Source organism: Nuphar pumila, chromosome 4 (genome assembly GCF_984573655.1).
Source record: "Nuphar pumila chromosome 4, dmNupPumi1.hap1.1, whole genome shotgun sequence".
Lineage (NCBI taxonomy): Eukaryota > Viridiplantae > Streptophyta > Magnoliopsida > Nymphaeales > Nymphaeaceae > Nuphar > Nuphar pumila.
In genome coordinates, this window is record NC_143252.1 from 12,083,065 (window position 1) to 12,098,498 (window position 15,434).

General features: G+C 38.5%; 1 protein-coding gene across 2 annotated transcripts; it reads right to left on the reverse strand.

Annotated features, from left to right (window-relative positions):
• Positions 1-317: 317 nt before the first annotated feature.
• LOC149839387 (uncharacterized) lies at positions 318-9,135 on the reverse strand. 2 transcript variants are annotated; one of them, XM_090004111.1, is made up of 8 exons: positions 8,959-9,135; positions 8,635-8,866; positions 8,343-8,497; positions 5,987-6,060; positions 4,968-5,117; positions 4,188-4,473; positions 1,609-1,842; positions 318-901 (listed from the first exon to the last, which is right to left on the reverse strand). In XM_090004111.1, exons 3-8 carry the CDS (start codon positions 8,487-8,489, stop codon positions 536-538), a joined length of 1,257 nt encoding a protein of 418 aa, XP_089860237.1. In that variant the 5' UTR covers positions 8,490-8,497; positions 8,635-8,866; positions 8,959-9,135; the 3' UTR covers positions 318-535. The 2 variants fall into 2 exon arrangements, with proteins under 2 accessions (XP_089860237.1, XP_089860236.1); XM_090004110.1 differs by having other exon boundaries at positions 8,343-8,541; positions 8,959-9,134.
• Between the last annotated feature and the right edge of the window lie 6,299 nt (positions 9,136-15,434).

The window sequence follows — 15,434 nt, forward strand, 5'->3', positions numbered from 1 at the left end:
CACAAACACACTGGGCTCCAAGTGATGTGGACCTAGGCCAAACTTTAGATCAATGCATCTCACAGTTGCAAGTTCTCTTACTGATCTCATGGCAACTATTCAATAGTAGTTAGATCACCTGGTTGGGAAATGGGATTCCGATTTTCATTAAATTGGTATTCTCTGGGATATATCCCATTGACCTAGGAAAGTATATTCCACTTAAAAACAAGAGGGAAGTATCCACTTTCATAATCACTTTCACTTTCCAGACATGCCCTAGATGTATTCATATATGTGTGTGTGTGTGTGTGTGTGAGAGAGAGAGAGAGAGCAGCTAGAATCAAGATCAGGCATTGCAATAAGGATAAGGGAAGCATAAACGGAAGCAGGACAAAAAGGAAGCTTCTCCATACAGTCTCAGGAACACGGTAGACAGAACAAATCAGCACACAAACTGAGGAGCTCACTTCCGTATTCTTCAACGGTAATGCTTGCCTGAGATCAGGGCATCGAGGTATCTAACACAAGCTGACCACAGCAGCATCAATCCATGTCACCGCGATCCAGAATCTTTGACTGCTGGTACCTTCGAAGGCAAGTTAGCCAAATCCAAGTCAATGAGCGAAAGGTCGTAGGGCTGCGAGTAAGAAATTGATGTGTCCAGCAGCAATGAAGACTTCATTGCTTCTGGATCTGTTGATTTCCTCTGATTGGTAGAAGTTCTAACAGGGCTGCTAGTTTCAGAGGAGGAAACGCTGGAAAGCTGTACACCATCAAGCTTGTTACCAAATAGATGTTTGTTCCTCCTCACAGCATCCATCTCCTGGCCAGTTGGCACAAATGTGCGTGACCGATACTTTGTCGGTCCCTCATCGCTTTCATTGTTGTAAAGTACGTAATCATGATACGTAGGAGCAAACTGAAACAAAATGAAAAATCATTAGATTCAACAGATTATGATGAACACAACCCAGGCTGTTCGGTTGGGCCTTCTTTGAGCCTGATGGGCCTAAGGGTAGGCTTCACCTGCTGCTAGCCTTGCCAGGCCTTGTCAAGTTGAGGGCTATGAACTGTGACCATGTATCAAGCTTGGTTCTGGTTGGGCAGGGCCCTACTGAAGTACCTCAGACAAACCTAGTTTATTGTTCAGTCGCTAAGCCCAGGTCTAACTGGGGTTTGGGCTGCACCCCCATCCCAGGCTGGGTACTCAACTGGTACCTCAGCACCTGACCCCAACGTCAATCCCTAGTACAGGATCACGAATAATCTATCCGACATAGAAGTGCATTTCCCCAGTGCTTCCATTCACCAATGAATCGCATGGAGCAACAAGAAGCAAATAACAGTTTCGAGATCTAGTGCAAAAGCACTAATAAAGAAAAAAAATCACCAAAAATGACGTAGATTGACATGCACCATTTGTTCTATCCGACTATCAACTCCCAAACCAAAAGGTGGATCAAACCAAATTGACCAGACCATAACCCAATTAAAGTCCAATTTTGTCCCATCATTTTAGGTCCTTCCTCACAAAAAACCAGAGTGGCGTGATAGAGACAAAGCATATGCAAACAACTAAAGAAGTTGACCAGACATTCAAAGCAGGTAATAAAAAGTCAGACTGACCTGGTGAACAGTATCATGGTAGAAATCATTGAACTTCACAGCATGAACTAGGCTCCCTGCCAGACCACCAGAGGTACCAATATTTGCACCAGCGTACTCTTTGTATGGAAATGCATAAAAGTGCCCCACTGCAGCAGCAAGCATCTCAACGCAGATGAGAAAATTTTGAAAATTAGCAGCTTCTTCAGCACTTTTTATGATCCCAGACTTGGCGGCCAGAAAAACCAAAACCCCCTGAAAGCAAGATTCTCAGATGTTGATACACAGGTCAAGTATGATCCATAAGCAGAATAACTTCAGCATTTCAAGACCCTTAGCACATCAAGTAGTTGACTTCAGACTTCCAACCCTTTTTTAGATTAGAAATGAAATGTCATCGCAGAAAATAACAACAGTAATGCTATTTCAGCCAAACACCTGCACAGCCATGGATAATAAGGGAAAGAGAGTATCTGAATTCAAAATTTAATTATCATAAAAACTAATACAGGATTTAGTGTTTCAATCATATGTATTTTGTTATCCATGCAAGTGTTGCTACTGCATCTCAATAACCAGTGTATTGGAACGAACTCTCTTCATAAGTTCCTATGTTCCTCGTTGTAAATTGACATCGCAAGTTGCACCTTACAAAGTCTATGAATCACCTACCAGTTCTTTTACTTCCAAAATGTCCTCATTTAAGTCCCCCAGCACTTATTTATCTACACATGTACACACACATGTATGCATGTGTGTATGCATGTATGTATGTATATATGTACATGTAGTATGTAACTATATATAGATCAGTCACAAATATCAGTATCGGCTATATTCTCGCGATATTACAGGTTTGGTAATAAATCTCGGAAAATTCTTGGAGCTTAAAAAATGTAAAAAATAAGAAAATACCATGTTTATACAAAAAATACATAAATAATAAAAGAAATAAGTAAAAAATGTAAAAAAAAGAAGAAAAAACATATTTAAAAGATAAATACAAACGGTAAAACTAATTGACAATCACGAGAATATCATGATATTCTCAAGATAATATCGTGATATTATCACATTGGCGATATTTTTAAAAAGTCACGATATTTTACCTATATTATAGTTTGGTGAATTTACAGTGATATTTATAGATAGATTGACAGATATCTTGACATCCTTATTGTCATTCACTTAAATATCAGGACAGAAATTCTGAAGAAGCCAAGATATAATTTATTATTATTGTCGAATAGTGTGTCAGCTATTAATTATTTTCCTCTGTATGATTTGATGTCAATATTCTACCCCTTATTTGGTCTAAAAGTACCTGTCTGCAGAAAAAGAGAGTGCACACATGCATGTGTATGTGTGTGCACCATAAGCTGGCAATTTAACAAAGGAAACCATGTGACAACAGAAAGATACGCATACATCGTGAGAGAAAAAGGATGAAGTGGCAATTTAACAAAGGAAACCATGTGACAACAGAAAAAAGATACGCATATCCCCTTTTCATCAGAACATAAAATCAACATATGAGACAACTGGTAAGGTCAGAAGACTCAGAACTCGCTTTCTAAAGTTAGACTATAGCAAATAAAAGGTCTGGAAACCCCACAAAACTACTCTCTCTCATGCATGGTAATTAACAATGCAATTTCTTGGGGGATTAAGAAAGAATGTTTTAAATCGGAAAAGGAAAAAGCAAGTTCACATTAGGAAATCCCAAAACTTTAAGAAAAACAGGCAAGCGCAAAAATGGAATTTGAACAGTCTCCCTTTTCTAATATTTGGGAACCACTCAAAATAGATATCGAGTATATCTCATGAAGTACTGGAACTCTGACATGCACTTTTAAGATATCAATTTATATTCAAAATCTTAACAAAAACACAAAGGAAGCTCTCTCCCTTTTTCTCCCAGATAAATGTAGAAAATATTGATGTCGCAAGGATGCTTGTTAACAGCCACTATAGAGTTGTATACTCTTCCGTCAGGTTTGATTACAGTAGAATCTGATCATTTAAACCATCCTCAAAACTGATTGTCCACATCACATGTTTTGGAAACTAACTACCATGCTGTGCATCATAGTTACCTTGAGAAGAATCAGTCAAAATCATGAATATGTTGTACTGGAGATACAGCAAGGTCATAATCATTATTTTAGGGGAGAGTGGGAGAGGGTTCCTTATCTATGTAGCTATTATACATCTACCTATTTGTTAACGATGGGAATGGTTAAATCCCTTGCAAGCTAGTTATAAGACGTGTTTCATCAAACTTGCAAATAAAGAAAATCACGACATCACTCCATTCAAATATAAAATTGATGCATGCACATAATGTTATGTACATTTAGGAGATGAGAGAAAGTTTTTTTTTTTAATTAGATGATATACTGTAGTTATGCTTCTGAGGGTATCACTTAATCATTTAACCTATGCATGTGTTCCTTCGAAACAGTTGTTTTCACTCCTCCGCATCCCAAAATTACAGATGTCTAATAAATGGCAAAAAAAATTTAAAGCCGGTAAATGAGCAACAAAACATACAGTGATGTCAGACATAAGCCAATTAGACAAAAAATATAAAAGATTACCTGCCAATAGGTAAGGAAAACAACTGATTTGATCAAGATGAACTTTGGAACAGGATTGAATGGCCGAAGCAGATCTCTACATGCCACGTAGAACAAGGCCAAAGCATACAAAGCCATTGAATAAGAGATTGTGTAAATGATTGTGACATACAGATAGGCTTGCTTCGCACTGAAATTTCCATCTTCATATTTTCCTTTTGCATAAAGCACAAAGGTAACTGCAACTAAAATAGGCTTGAGGATCACAAACTGCAAGCAACCTTGTTTGCACCTCCGAATAAAACGGCTGTTCAACAATTACCAATGTCAGGCACATGCATAAAGAAAAAAAAAGTATGCACGGTAAAAAAAATTGCTACCAAAATGACTGAATATACTCTCTCACATGGCGCAACCCTGTGCCTATCCATATTGTAGACTGCTAGATCTTTTTCAATCCAGTGGTTGTGCTAAATTAGAATACGAACATGCATTGCATTTATGAAGGTTGTGTGCTTTTGCATTTATTAAATCAATTAGGTATGAGATGAAGGGTTTCAATGTTTCATGCTAATAAATGCAAATAGCTTCTTTTTCTTCATTAGCACAACCGTTTGTTCAAACAAGATTCAACGGTCTACAATAGTGTGTAGGTGCACCCAGTGCACTGTATCATTACCATAAATAAATAAATTAAAATATATATGCATGTGTGTGTGAGAAATACCCATAATCTCAATAAAAATTGACAAGCCGAGAATTATAATATAAACCCATGATGTTCTCTAAGTAGATACACACCCATCAAGAGGGATGGCAGGGAGGCAGCATGTCATGAGATACCATGATGGTTTCAAAACCCTACCACTTAAACTCAATACAACAGCACCAGGGCCTCCCACCCATGCAAGGCACAGCGAAAGGAAATTGTAAATGACCCATGCTTCATATCTGAAAACACTCCAAAGCATTCAAGTTAGGATTCCAGCATGAATTTGCATGTATGGAAGTGTTAACATCGCATATTTCTAAAATGCATATTTGTATGTGGCAGAAGTAATATGCATATGCTAAGATGGATGCCAAGAACAACAAAGAATGACAACTTATAGGCAAGTACCACGCTTAGAAGTTTATTCACAGCACAATAAAAGTGGAAAATATGGAAGATCATCCAAGATGATATTAGAATACTATACAAGGAGCCAAGAACATAAAATAGTGGAGTAACTCATGGTTTATCTAATAGATGAAAAAATGAGACTCACAAAACCACCCCTCATGGATGACATGAAGATTGCAGTGATGAACATGACATATCAATTCCCAAAAAATGAAGCTTGTATAGATACTGGCATTCAATTGGTGTGTTCTTCACCAAAGATTCATGGTACAGAAAGCTATGGAAATAAAACAGGAGATCCAGCACATTTTTATTCCACATAACCATTACTATCTGCAGTTGTGAGAAAGGCTATTGAATACTTGACACAAGAATTGTCATGAGATACCTCAAGAATATAACCACTAACTTAATGCTTAACTAAAAAAATCATGTAATTAGCCTAGCTGTCTGGGCAAGACAAGGCAAATCTATCAGAACAACTACCAAAGAACTTGCATCAAAGACACAATATTGTGATTCTGAAAGGCAAAACTCAGAACCTTCTACTGATCATTGCATAAACTATGACATGATCTGTATGTGAAAACATGTTAAAGCAGCAACTTTGTGTCGTTGAAGTGATGGAACGATAAGAACAAATAATTTCATAAACCATTTAAGACCTCACAGTGCATAAAGTAATGTATACACTTACACTTCCCGAATTGAATTAAAATAGATTGATTTGTCATTGAGGACAAGGGACAAAAAGGACATCAATGCATAAACCTGTCAACAATAATGATGGTAGTTATTAAAATCAAAGAAACGCATAGGTGAGAACCATGCAACAAATGACAAAAAATGGAATATAAAGAAGTACAACAAACTATTAAATCCTTAGAAGAGAAAATAGAAATAGAAAGTGAATAGTTAATCAAATAAACAAATGGAAGCAGACAAAAATGCAGAAACAAAAGGAAATAGTCTGCTCTACATAGGCATAACATAGATAAATTTACAACAGGAACCCAAGAAGCAATTATAACTTGTGGACTGGGGTGATATTACCATGACTTGAGTATCTCAAGCATGTCGAAGATATGTATACACAAAAACTTTGGGAAAGAAAACAACACAAAGGACAAACCCAAACAGATTGCCTTTAACATTAACAGCAGATCAACTGGTACTATAATGGATCCTCTTCTTGACATCAAGAAAAAAGTAGGTGACACATTTCCTCATTTACTCAAATCATATTTGATCATAAACATGCTATCTAACTCTGTTGAGTTGTGCATTATTTTTATGCATATGCTGATTCACAAGTTTGTGGACATGGTTAACTAATTTTAGATGTCTGTAATCTGTATGCAGAAGTCAAGCTAAGTGATCTCCACTGCATGAAAATGGTGTTTGTGAGAGGTCCAAAGAGCTGTTCTAAGTGATTATCCATCTGCTACGCCATAGCAGTGCTTGCATGTGGACAAGCCAGTAAAAAATGAAGGCATGTCAACATCTTGTGGAAGATCCACGTCCTCCTTACACACCTTGTAAATTGCAAGTTGGAACTAAATGCATTGGATTCCACAACAATGGTTGGAGGTGTCTACCACCCAGTGATGGGCCAACACGTCAAGAATAAGGCTTTGGTAAAGCATTGCTGCCATGCTATTTTCCTTCTTCTTGAGCAATCCTGACCACATATTTGCCCTGTACTATGAAGTTCAACTAAAGAAAACCCACAGGAATCTAGTAGTCTATGTTACATAGAACTATCAGATCCTTTTATTAAGGTCCGCTCCAGCATGCTCCCAATAAAGTGGGAGCTCAGCACACTACTATGAATTATCCACTTATGGCTAACAAAACAGGTAATTGTTTGTCCATAAAAATAATAATCCCGAAAAACTCAAGACCAGGATTTCCTAATCCGTTACATACAAAAAATTAGGTAAGCATATATCTACATCTATAAGAAGGAAATATGCAGATCCAACACATGCACATAGATTTCAAAATAAGCATCAGAAATTAGTATGCATAAATAATGCATACATGCATTCAAGAAGTTTGTAGATGCGAAGATATGGAGAGGTAATGGAATATCCCCCAAGTTCATTTTCATATGTGTGTGACTGTGTGCAATGGAACATAGATGACCCTAAGACGAATCCTTGTAAAATAACAAAAAAAAATCTTATCAGAAAAAAATAGTTCCCTTTTCAGTGTTTGTTCCTCTAGACAGTAGAAAGTGCAAAACCTGCTTGGGACACCAATTCACTAAATTTACGAATTCCTTCTCAGATCATGAACTGATGTTTTTTCTTAGTTGTTAGTTTGTGAGCGTGTGTCCGCTCATGGTTTTCATAATGATGTTTTGTCAGTCAACATTTATGATGTTTTAAATATACTATCTTGACTAGGTGCACAGCGCACATGTTGTTAGGCACTCTTGCAAACAACTAATTTGAGATTCAACCACTTATAATCATATTACAAATGCCTGAATACAATGTTCTCCATGACTCCACCGTAGCTCAGTTGGTACCACATGTTTATTCACTCTAGTATGTTCAAAGGCAAGTGTCTGATATCATAAAAAGATCTGACTATCATGAAATTTGTGAAATTACAGAAAACAACTCCTGCAGATTCCACAGTCGTCATGAAAACATGTAGACACGGTGGCTTTTGATGAAATGTCATTGTTAGAGCGACTAATGTTGAATTAGACACACCCAGGACAGAAGAAATGTAGCACATGATTTCCAATATTGATAACTAAAATTTCTAATGACAGATGTATTCGAGAAATCCCTGGCCCTAACAAGCCCCTTCACCATCTACTTCAGTTAAGACTTGCTTGCAATTAAATAAAAAGAAACCCTAGAATGTTATTCGCTCATTCTTATTCTCCCTGCCAACCTTTATTAAGTAGTATATACATCATAATTGGTTCAACTTACATGAATAAAACGTATATGCTAGAGGAACAGAAGAAAAAAATCATTCTCGATACCGCAAAACAATCAAGATAAATGCAAAGAATGGCAGTGACCACTTACGGGAACCATGAATATGATGCGAACTATGTAGCGTTGATACGTGGGTTCTGTGTAATTCAAGAGGTGTCTGTATATGTGCCAAACTGCCAACCCAATCGCCCCAACAGCACAGGGGAACGCCACCAAAATGTAGAAAATCGGACCCATTCCGCCCTCTAGCAACAAACAGTCCACAAAATTGCCACAGAAAAAATAAAACCTACCATAACAAACAACCATTCCGATCAACACTACAAAACTAAACGCTCCAAACGCGAAGGACTCTAAGCAGTAAAAAAGAGTCAAGAGTCACCTGGAAGATCCCAAACTCCGCTACTCTATGCCGAATCCCTCCAGCCGCTCGTCGATGAAGAACACCGCTCCGGCATCGCAAGCCGATCGTTTCCAATCATCGGAAACAGCCGTAAATCCCCATCGACGCTCATCGAAGGGGATCGAAGTTCCGAAGAACGGTTTCGCGGGTTCGCCCCACTGATCCGAGTTTGCCTCTCGAACCCAATCGATCGCAATGACTTCCTCGTCGCCTAAAACCGCCGGAATCGAGGATGCATAAGGAGCGCAGGATGCAGTGAGAGAAAACCCTAATTTGGGGAAACGAAAGCGCGAGGGAAAATACCTGATTCGAAAACGAAACCCTAACCGTAAACTCCCCAATAAGATACGAAGCGCGTGTTTTCGGGATCAATTCTGGCACGATTTTTCCCGAAATTCGTGGGAAAACGGAAGGAATTCTCAGTGGTTTTGGGGGAAAACAAGATTCCGAAGGGGGGGGGAAAAGGAGGGAAAGAGAGAGAAGGAACTCGAAGACTCGAAAAGGGAAAACAACAGGCACCAACTGAAAGCGGGATAGAGATGAAGATGGAGACATTTAGTGTTACAAATATACCCCTGATTTCTACTGAAGTTTCTATAATATCACTTTCCATCCGTTAGCATTTTTTTTTCGTCGGAAAAAACTCTCCATGAATGTATGTCACAGAGATACGGGTAGACCCAGCACGAGACTCGCGTTCGACACGTGAATTCAAGTTTTTTTTTTAAAAAACAACACAAAAGGGTTTGGATTTTTTTATTTTTAATTAATAAAAACGCTCCTCTCAAAAAAATAAAATAAAAACATTCTTTATATTTTAATATATTGCATATTGGGATGCCTAAGATTTTAATTTTCGGCCCAAAAAATTGTTTGGGACTTTGGGACTCGGGATGGTTCTCTCCTTTATTGAAATATTATTAAAAGTATTAAAAAAAATTAAAATATTGTTTTAAATGTCAGATTCGTGTCATAGTGTGTAACTCATGACAGCAATGACACGCCCTCTAAACGTTGTGTCCCTTTCACATAGCCGTATATTAAAAAAATTTGTTTGTTTTGGAAAAAACTCAATAATATATGATCACAGGAATGCCATTTAGTCACCCTTAAAACATGCCCTACTGTCTAACCCTACCTTGGGATCTCATTTATAGAGTCAAATTAGTTAAAATGAGCATTTGAATTACCAGAATCCGACTTATTTTTTGATAATTTGAAAATCAATAGTAGAATATCAAAATTTTATGCTAAAAAAACTCATGTTTTTTCATTTAAAACATGATCCAAGGGCCACCTCTTTATCTTTTAAATCCCATGGAAGTCACCTCTTTGCGCAAGCTGAACTGTGGCGTCTCTTTGAGAGGAAGGGGTAAGCCCACAGAATTTTACGCTGCTAAGACAGTGATCGTAAGTAATGCTTGCACGTGATTCGTATCGTATCCTATCGTATCGTATCGTGTATCGGCCAAAATCAATACGAAACGGATCCGAACCCCGCTTATTTTCAAATAAATCAAAAAATGGTCAAAATAGTTTTTTAATATTTTTGTGACTTGTATCTTTTGTGGTTAAAAGTTGGCCAATTCAGTTCAATTCAGCCCCGAATCGGAATAGCGCGGATCAAATCAATTCAGGGTCTGAGACGATTCTTACAACAATGATCTAAATAGAATATGACAATATCTTGCATGTAAACAGTCAGTTTGGCTAGAGTTAAGTGCACTTCGATCAACATAAGCTAATTTAAGCAATTTTTTTATATTCAATAATATGCCCAATTATAAAGATAATGAAGCCCAGCCTAAGGCTCTGTTTGGGAGCTGGATTTGAGAGGGGAGATGGGGATTCCTGGAACCCCCTTACTCCTGTTGCTCTTTGTATTAGCCCAAAATCGATACAAAACCGGTTTGATTCGTCCTATTTTTCAGAAATGCTTAAATAAAGTAGACTTTTAATATTTTAATCCGGGTATGGTGATAAATGGTAAGACCCGATTAAGACTCGACTCTAGACCTGAAGGTCCTATTAATACATAGACCAGGATATAGCTTGTGAAATTGTATACAAGACCAGAGTTTTGTTTACAACCTGCAATTTTTCAATGTAAAAATGATAAAAAAAATATGGTTTTACCGGTATGGTCCGGGTCTGGTTCATGTAGTTTTTATTGGGTTCGGGTATGGTTTTTCTTATATTAAATCCACTTAGACTCTGGTTCGGATCCAATACCATACCTAAAAACCAGGTCCAAGTCTGATACGGCCTGGGTCTGAATCAAACCTGACCCGTTGACACCCCTAGTTGCAGGGTGTAAATAAGATATTTCATTCAACATTAACAAGGGCAAGACAAATCTCAATTTTCATTAAATACCTCTAAATTATTATGTCATTTAAAAAAGTTGTAAAAGATATTGACTAGCCCTGATTTTGAGTGTACAGGAATCAGGACTGCAAATGGATCGGATATGGACGATCAGTAGTTTAATTCGGTTCTAGAATTGATCTGAATAAAAAATCAATCCATTTACATTTTTTACATGTAAATAGTTTGTTTTTCTTCTATTTTTTTCTGGATCCAGTATAATCACTTGTATTTGGGATTCAGATTCAACCTTACCTCATCGGATTTGGATATAGTGTTTGTACTTCGAATTCAGATTCTGATCTAGCAGGATCAGGGCAGAATCCAACCCGTTTGCACCCCTAACATGAAGCCCTTCCTGGCTTTTCTCTAACAGATATATAATTTTTAATTTTTTTTAATTTTGATGCAATCACAAGGTCGCAATGGCATTTCCGTAGTTTATGCCAAATCCCATGGCTGTTTTGAATTGGATGCCGATCGTTTGTTGTGCCGTTGGCGTTGATAGGAAGTTGACCATTACCTGAAAACTTTGTCGGGTAATATTTAAATCAAACCAAGCCGGCTCAGTCCTTTCACTCGGCTTGACACAGCTTGGCCGTACTTCCTGAACCATTAAGGCCTTAGACCTGGTTAGGTCCAGGACTGACTCTTGGTTAGACCTACTAGGCCCATTGAATCACACTGACCAAGATGACTTAGCCATCTTTGCCTGGTCAACCCACATGTTAAGCTAGCCCTAGCACACTGAACTTAAGTTTAGATGCAAGTCCGCTTGTCTGGCAGGAGTAGTTAGCTCCCATCACCATGGGTTGGGACGTTGCGAGTTCGAACCCCAATGGTATAGTTGTATAACTGGTAGGGGTCTGCTTAACTCCAGCCTTTTATCTCAAAAATAAAAAATGTGTGAGCTGATGCCGAGTTATGGTTAACTTTGGTGTCGCAAGCTGGGATTAAGCATACCCTTACCAGAACAACAACCGCCCCATGTGACAGAAGGATTCGATCCTAGGCTTTCAGCTTGACACACGACCCCGCTTACCACATGGGATACCACCTCGGTGGTGTCTTGTGGAGTCTTTGCTAAACTAGAAGATCCCAAATATGTGAAATGTGGGTGTGTCCGATGGTTCATATGGTTGGCTCGCAGGCCCATAGCCGCTACCTAGCTTGTGATGCACCCAGTTGGGGAAAAGGGTTCTATGGCTTGGTCTTCGTTTGGCTTGGCTTGAGTGTACTTATGTATTAATATAATTCATGGATGATTGCAACTTACGGGTCATACTTTTCCAACATGTGGCTGACATGGTTTTGCATCATTCTTTAATAACTTCATGATGTTATGTTTCTTGAACTTGTATTAAGTCCCTTTATAGCATTTTATTAGACTTCGTTGATTAACAAGTTTATGGAATAAAAGAGGAGAAGAAATCATAATCATAAATCTTATTATTGGGATTTTCTGGGTAAGGAAAAATCTTGCAATAAATTAACAATTTGAGTTTTCTAAAAAAGTCGGTTATTTAAATTTGAAATATAAAAAATGTATAATAGAATAAAAACTTAAAATATGAAAAATATGCATTCCACGTTAATAATGTGATACTATCATGGTAAAATACAATATTTTTCAAAATAATAAATATTTTGAAAATATCGTGTTTTTTCATAATTATATTGGGTTTTGAAAATCTGGTGATAGAATTGCTAGATTTTCAAAAAATGAGCAATATTTATGAATGTGGAAGAAATAATGTCTAGACAATGTCTTTACCTCTCGAGTCCGGGTGCAAATGGTGAATATGAACAACAGATACTCGGCTCAATTCGATTCGTATAAGCTTGTTAGGTAGTAAGAAATATATTTTTGTTAATCAGATAAAATGCAGAGAAAGTGAAAGAATAAGATGAATTTCTATATATTCTTCACTGAGAAAGATACACGTTCCAATAAGGAAGGGAAGGCATAAAATTACAGAACACACAAAAATCAATCTCATGAAATCAGCTTTCCTATCTCATGGAGAAACGGACTCCATCTTCTACTCCTTGATTTACTATTTCTAAGTATGATCTTCTCTTAGTATCTAAATTCAAATGTCAGCTTTATCTAAGATTTGAAATTCAAATCTTCCAACACTCCCCCCCATAATTTGGAGCATGTGGATTGATAATGTTCAACTTGTCAACCAAAAATTGATCTATGCCAAGAGCTTTAGTAAATATGTATGCTCGGTGGTGTTTACTTGGTGAAAATCAACCCTTGTTGAAGTTTTTCTCTTAAGAAATAGCAATCCAATTTTGTGTCTGGTGTATGAAGTGTGGATTGATTATCATTATAGATCAACTGGTTGTACCATGAAATATTTTTTATTTTATTTTTGCTCGAAGAAACCATCCTAGAATCAGAGACCTAGCCGCATTGGCTACCACACTTAACAGGCTGTCCTGTCAGTGTAAGCTTACCCCTCTACCAAGAGAGTCACCAAGCTTTGGCTTACGCAACGGGTGATGCCCATGTGAATTGAGCCTAGGCTGCCCATCAAACGGCGTAGGCCCCATCTAGGGATGGCAATGGACCGGGGGGGGGGGGGGGGGGAGGAAGGGGAAGTGTCTCCACCCCCACCCCATCTCAAGATTAGAACCTCCATCCCTGCATGGGGATGGATTTTAACCTTCATCCCCGTTTCACGTCCTCCATCCCCGGTTCAAACGGGGATGAGGCAGGGCGGGGCCCGTTTCCCCGTAGCCTATTGCCATCCTTTAGAAGGACCGGGGATGGGGCGGGGAATCGTGGTGGGGCAGGGAAAAGTGTAAGTCCATCCCCGCCTCCATCCTGGGATGGATTTTAACCTTCGTCCCCGCCTCCATCCTCGTTTCATACCCTTCATCCCCGGTCCAAACAGGGTGAGGCGGGGCCCGCTTTCCCCCGGTCCACTGCCATCCCTAGCCCCATCCCACTACGTCAAACCCCTTGGGTCAGTTCATGAAATATTCTCAAATCAAAGGTATTTTAACCAAACCACTTCATTGGTTGTTGTTGTCATCGCCCTGTATTGAGATTTAGCCGAGGATTTAGACATTGTTATATGTTTTTTGGTTTTCATTATATGGGGTACTCTAAAAAAAAAAAGTATAATACCCTATTATATACAGTCTTAAAAACAGACAGCTTGCCCAATCAGAATTTGAATAATACAACAATTGCAAAGAATCCCTTGCCCTGGAATAATACAGCAATCAGAATTTGAAATCGGCCTTGATGGTCTCTGATATTGGTTGAAGAAGACTGTTATTCTATGTCAAAGAGATGATGGGCTCCAAGATACCATCAAAAGGACAATGATCTACTGTGGTGCGGGTAAAAAGCTTGGAGAAGAAATTTGAAGCTTCCTTGAAAATTTCCTTCTGCCCGACTACATCGAAGCCGTCATCCCTTTGAAGCTTCCTTGAAAATTTCCTTCTGCCCGACTACATAGAAGCCGTCATCCCTCTGAAGCTAGTGGATTTGTTTACTCTACATGTTACTGGTAGCCAATAGATGGAAGTAGTGAGTATTATGGTCTCCTTCTTCAAGCCATCTACATTTGGAGATCTGTCTTCAATTAGCTTCTTCTTGTTTTTAAAATCTTTGAAAGCTCGTCTTGGAGGTGGATTTCTCTATGAATCGCCACCGGGCAACCTTGAGCGATATGAGGCTGGAGCTCCTTAGTAGCAGCACCAATATGATCATTCCTTAGCTGTAAGTCTCCCACTACCTGCTTCTTCCAATGTCGCAGATGAAGAATTCCAGATACCTACATCTATCCAAGGAACATCAACTACGTGATTTTCGAGATCATGCTACAAAGAACGACGATCAAAGATAGGAGTTATGATCGTAAAGTCTAGAGATGAGAAGTATATCAGGTCCTTCCCCCCATCACTGATATAATTTGATCGGAGCGTTATGCATCACTTTCACACGAACCCGATGTGGTTGCCATAGACAGAGAATACGGCTCCAAGTTTCCAACAACTTCATACAGAGAGAGATTGAATTTGATAGAATCGAGACTATCCTTGGTGATTTTTGTCCCTGAGAAAAAAAACAACTTCTGGCTGGTGTTGCTGGAGCACTGCGACAACGAGCCCATCTACCTAGGCCTCGCACGTTCCAGCTGAAGATTTTCCTGAAGATTGATCGAAAGGACTTAGTTCTTGGCCATAGATATCTCTGTCAATACGAGTGAGTCTTTTGCTCCCACTACCCGTCCTTGCAGTTCCACTGGCATTTTGATTCTTAGGACTTAAAGGGGTTGGAGAACACTCCATGAATAAGGGGAACCCGAATAGTTGTCTGCAACTTCATTTCTATTTTGGGCTCCCACTAATGGGCAACAAGGTACGAAAAATTTTATCTAAAAAATATT